The sequence below is a fragment of the Dendrobium catenatum genome, unplaced genomic scaffold, assembly GCF_001605985.2.
Source record: "Dendrobium catenatum unplaced genomic scaffold, ASM160598v2 fragScaff_scaffold_1105, whole genome shotgun sequence".
Classification (NCBI taxonomy): Eukaryota; Viridiplantae; Streptophyta; class Magnoliopsida; order Asparagales; family Orchidaceae; genus Dendrobium; species Dendrobium catenatum.
Window position 1 is genome coordinate 1,492,878 of NW_021319567.1, and position 5,746 is coordinate 1,498,623.

Below are 5,746 nucleotides of genomic sequence, written 5' to 3' on the forward strand. Positions count from 1 at the left end.
ACCAAATCAAGATAGTAAATATATTAGATTTGACCTATGTTAAGAAGTATAAAGGCAGACTAAAAGGATTTGATTAGAAAATATTAGAAACAACTTTTTCTTATTAGATTTAAATGTGAATTTTACTCTAAATAGAACATAACGGGAAAAAATATTATTGTAGTTGATCCCACATCGTAGGAGAAAGGTTTGATTTTGTTGTTGCAATTTTTTTTGCAGATAAAACATAGCTTTTAGCCTTTTACAACTAAATTTATTTTCAAAATTAAAAAGTCTAATGCGATTACAAGTTTAAAAAAAAATATATATTTTTTCTCTAGCAATAACTTAATAGATATTTAAAAAATATGAGAATATATATATATATATATATAATATAAATAAATATTAAAACTTATATATTAAATATATAAATATTTTAAAAAAATTATGTGGTATTTCTGTAAATCCTTAAATTTTATCATATTAAATAAATGTAAAATAATGATGCAGACACTTGGGTTGGACCAACTGCTAGCATATGTGGACTTTACACTACATTTTTTTAACTTTAAATCAAACAAAAATTTTTCACATGCATTTACTTTACATTCATCCAAATATCTTCAAAGTGTTTTATTTAATGTATTCATTTTATGACTAATTCCTTTTGCATTGTATTCTTTTTTTAGCCAATAAAACAAACCTTCAAGTTGAATTTGTCATGACATGTCTATAGGTTATCATGCCTTGATAATGTTGATTTCACTCAACCATGATTAATGTCTTTGAGCTACTTTTTATATGATCGAACTAAGGCTTCGTTTGGGACAGTTTTTTTATTGCTTTCTAAAACGGAGTTGTGGTACAAATTTGTTAATTTTTGTACTAAAACTCAGTTTTCAGAAGCAATAAAAAAACCGTCCCAAACGAAGCCTAAGACTCATCGTTGAAACCATTAGTGATCACTTTTTTTTTAGTGATCACTTGTTATGATCGTTGATAAATTATTATTAACTATTCTAATATTCTTTGGCCTTTACAAATCAAGTATGATATCTACAGCTCATTTTAAGTGAATGGATGTCATTCAACATGTTATTATTTTGCTATACTAACGATATTTCAGAGGCCACAAATCATGATTGCTATTTTAACTACTTGGATAATATGACCTTACGCTTCATTTGGGACAGCTTTTTTCGTGCTTCTTGAAGCAGCCTTTTAGTATAAAAATTAAATTTTTTGTACTAAAAAGCTGCTTCAAAAAATAGTTAAAAGGCCGTCCCAAATGAAGCCTTAATCTAGAATGTTATCTAGCATTATGCTTGGGATGTAATTAACTATAGGAATTTAGGCTAATGAGAAATCTCCCACTATAGATACCCCAATCTACGAAAAATCTCTGAAACCTCAAATTAATTTATTTTTAAAACTATATACATCTCTTTATGATTCTTGAAATTTCAAACTAATAAGTTCTTTAAAAAAAATAAAGAGAATCAAATCCATTTATAATATATATATATTTCTTACCATAAAACAGCCAACCAACTGTGCATGCCATTGTTTTGATTGGCTACTTTTGGCCTGTGGAAAGTGGAGCCACAGCAGCAGCATGAAGACAACCTAACACTCACAAAACCCATCATCACCAATATTCCTTTAGTTTGACCATTGCTCCTTCTATTCACATTAGCCCATTGCTCCTTCTATTCACATTTAACTCCTGCTTAGCTACACAGCTCATCTTAGTCGAGTTCGAGTTGAGTTTAAGCTCGACTTAAGTTTGAACTGGAGTTCGAGCTCAATATTTGACAGTCGAGCTAGACTCGAACATCCCCTGACTCGAGCTCGACTCAACTGATTTGTACCTCTAATAAGATCATATAATAATTTTATTTATGAATCATATAATAATTATTTTATTTACTTTGAAATTAATATTAGATATGTTTATTTATATTACACTAATCTTAAAACAAATCTAATAATTTATAAATCTATTTTAATACAATTTATGTCATAACACCCTAGCACAAATTGTCAAATTCCACTCCATTATCATTAATCTAAAAAATAATGAGATGTTTTATTTTTTTTTAAGTTATAATGTTTTTTAAATTCATAAATCATTTGAAGCATCATATTTCTAATTTGTGTTTTTTAATTTAAATTTAACATAATATTTAATATTTACCTTAAAATATTTTGTACTTTATAATTTTTTAAAGAACAGGGTATTCACTCGCTGCCACCTCCAAAAGGTTGTTTGACGGCGTGACTAATCTTCGGCTGACCTAGAAGAGGCACCCACACCATAAATCTCCTGGCCCACAGGGGATTTAAGCACGGCTTGAAGATTCCTAACCATAGTCATCCACCAACCAAACTAAGCAACTGTGATTATTTTATAATTTTTAGATAAATTTGGAATCCAAATCAGAAATCAAACAAGTCAGCAGTTTTTAAGAGGCTTTTATATAATTTGAAATGATGAATCTAACGGTCAATGTTTTAATTGGTCGGTACCGTTAATAATTTCTCCCATAAAGCATTCGTCTTCGCCTACTGCCTTTCCAGATTATTCCCTCACTGTTCAGCCCATTCATTTGCTCTGCCGTCTTATCTACAGAAGAGAGAGAGGAGAGAGGATTTATTCTCGAGTCACGCGTGGCCGTTTCAGGGTTCGCTTTTCAACGTCTCCGATGAACCAGCTTGACTCTGGGACGAGGGAAAGCAGCAACCGACCATCAATTCAGCTCTTTTTCTAGTTTTTAATGGTTTTTTTTTTGGCTCTGGGCTCGGCGAAATTTTGTTCCGAGGTAGAGAGAGAGAGAGAGACTCAGCTACATTCAATACTTTTTTACTCGGTAAATATGTTATTTTTATTATATTTTTGTACATTTTGCCGGGGTTTTTTTGGCCGGTTTTTCTATAAATTCTCGTATTGCCATGGAGGTTCTTGTGTTCTTGGAGAGCTTCATTGTCTTTTTGTTGGTTTTGTAGGGTTCGTTGTTGGGGGTTTAGGTTGCTTTTTAGTCTGTTGTGCCTGGAGCTTCTCTCTGCAGTTTGAACTAAAGGTAAGCGTCGAGCTTTTAGGGTTTATCTTTTTGTGTCAAGCTGGTATAATTTGTGCTATGGTTGGGTTTAGCTTTTTGGCTTTTGTCTGTGTAATTCTGATATCTATTGATATTTTACTACTTGATGTTCTTCTGGTCTCATTTGTCTTAGAAATGTTCAGTTAGCTCTGTAAAATACTAAAATGATAGCACTCTGTCTTTGAAATTTTTTGTGTTTTATTTATCTAAATCCTCCTCCAAAATAAAATATTCAGTTTTTGAGCTAACCCATATTGATTGAAATCTCAGCTTCAGTGTTTTGCTTAAATAGGAACACCAGCTTCTCCTCATCCATGGAATCCTGCAAACCCTTCTCCCAAGCACTCATTTCTTCCATCTCTTCCACCTCCATGACTGAACCGGACAATTCGAGGAATGAGGCTTTTCAATGCAGCTCTGAAAGGCCAAATTCAGTTTCTGAGCTAGCTGTCAAGCCCCAGCAAGTTGTGGATAGTCCCAATGGAGTCATCGGCTCTCTCGAAATATTTATCCACCAAGCCAGAGACATTCAAAACATCTGTATCTACCACAAGCAAGATGTTTATGCTAAGCTCTACCTCACTAATAACCCTGAATCTGCCATCTCTACCAAGATAATTAATGGCGGCGGCAGGAATCCAATTTTCAATGAGAGTGCAAGTTTGAATGTTGTAACTATTGATTCATCTCTCAAATGTGAGATATGGATGCTTAGTAGGGCCAAGAACTATCTCGGAGACCAGCTTCTCGGATTCGCTCTTGTGCCTCTCTCTGAAGTCATAGGCTATGGCAAGCTGGCTCAGGAATTCTCACTTTCTTCAACAGATCTGTTTCATTCTCCCTCAGGCTATGTTCAGTTGTCTTTATCTTACAATGGCTCATTGCCAGAAGTTATGGTTATCGCCAAACCGGTTGCATCAGCAATAGAAGTTGGTGGATTGAAGAACTCAGCTATTGATGATTCTATTCCTTGTGAGTATGAGAAGATTGAGTTCCCTGATTTGAAGGTTGTCAATGAAAACAAGATGATGGTTTCAGAGTACTTTGGGATTCCATGCAACAATTTGGATTCTCAAAACAGCGATGATTGCTCCGATAACTCCGATAAGGACGCCGGTGTCAAGATAGTTGAGAGTTTCTCAACAGAAAACAATCATGATTCATTTGAGTTTCTTGGAGATGACACTCCCTTAAGTTGTGTTTCAAGTGATGTGTCTTCTTTGATGGCTCCTACAACCTCTGAAGCTATTGCGGAGCCATTGCAGTTACAGAAAAGTAAAGAAACAGAAGTTGCAGAGGATGGTAGTGTTTCTTCTAATTGTAGGCAAGAGAAGGCATATGTGAAGCCGCTCATTGAAGTTAATATTGAGCCTGAACAGCCAGTGGTGCAGCAGGAGATAGTTGATATATACATGAAAAGCATGCAGGAGTTTACTGAGTCGTTGGCTAATATGAAGCTTCCAATGGATATTGAGAACAGCAGTAGCATCGACAATGGTAATGTTGTTTCAGGGAAGAAGTTGCAGGAGCCAAAGAATGGGAGTGGTAGGGTTTTCTATGGAAGTAGAGCATTCTTTTGAAGCTATGTTGCTCATCCTTGAGAGGAAAGAGGTGAGCAAATATGTGGCAAGTTTGGCTTTCACATTACTTTGTGTTTTGAACAATGTGTGCTTTTTTTTTTTGTTTGCTAAGTAGGTCTGAAATTGAGCTGACTTGTAGCTCTTGCCACTTTTTGCTCAGCACTTATCATGTAATGTTATCTTGTTTGCTTTTATGAGTGAATCTTAGTTTGCTATTTAACATTCAAATGGTTTTAGTATACATCTTCTCTAACAGCCCAGTCACTTGATTTGGCTTTCCTCTTGGACCCTTCAGCTATCCAGCAGGTGGCTCCACGAACAAAAATTTCCTTGCTTTTGCCCAGGCCTAATATTTCACCATGTGTTGGTCCTAATGCCCAAAGGCTCTATAGCCATCATATCCTTTGCCATCAATAGTTGACTCCAGCATGGAATGCCTAGAATACCATTTTACGGTCGAAATCCTAGCTTCTGGATTTCTCTTCAAAATTGTCTTTAGTTATGTTACGATTGGTTCAGTTTTAGTTGTGTTGATCCATAAGACATCACACTAATATAAATATCTATATATGGATGTTATAGGTTAATGTGGGTGATATGATTTTGTAGCCCATTGAAGAGAAAAAAAAAAAATCCCCCTCCCTCTCTCTCCATCCTTACCCCCCCTCTCTCTCACATCCAAGAAGATTCATATTCCTCAAGAAAATTCATAACAAGTGGTATCAGAGCTTAATAGAGGCGATTTTGAGGAAGGAGGAAGGTTTTTTGCAAATAAGTGAACAGAGTCGTTCGGATCTGGCTTCTCGGAGCAGCGGACACAAAAGCACTGGATTAAGAACCTCGGGCAGTAGGATCAGAAACCCCTCGGAGTAGACCACGTGAGAGGCATCCGCAAGCAGGAGTACGCAAGAAGCGAGCATACTCGAGATTGGAGGAGTGGTTCATGTGAAGTCACAGGATGAAGCGTGCGTGGGTAGCCGGGGAAGACAGGCGAGCCGGAGGGTGGTCGGTGCTGGAGCGTGGGCATGCCACGCGGGAGTAGGCGATGCACAAGGCACGGGCATGCGGATCATGGGAGGAACAACG

The 5,746-nt window shown here is 36.1% G+C and overlaps 1 protein-coding gene across 4 annotated transcripts; it reads left to right on the top strand.

The window, feature by feature from the left end:
* Positions 1-2,598: 2,598 nt before the first annotated feature.
* LOC110099397 lies at positions 2,599-4,899 on the top strand. 4 transcript variants are annotated; one of them, XM_020826526.2, is made up of 3 exons: positions 2,599-2,852; positions 2,989-3,062; positions 3,351-4,899. In XM_020826526.2, the coding sequence occupies exon 3, from the start codon at positions 3,395-3,397 to the stop codon at positions 4,658-4,660; it is 1,266 nt and encodes a 421-aa protein (XP_020682185.1). In that variant the 5' UTR covers positions 2,599-2,852; positions 2,989-3,062; positions 3,351-3,394; the 3' UTR covers positions 4,661-4,899. The 4 variants fall into 4 exon arrangements, with proteins under 4 accessions (XP_020682185.1, XP_020682186.1, XP_020682184.1 ...); XM_020826527.2 differs by having other exon boundaries at positions 3,357-4,899; XM_020826525.2 differs by having other exon boundaries at positions 3,373-4,899.
* Positions 4,900-5,746: the final 847 nt, after the last annotated feature.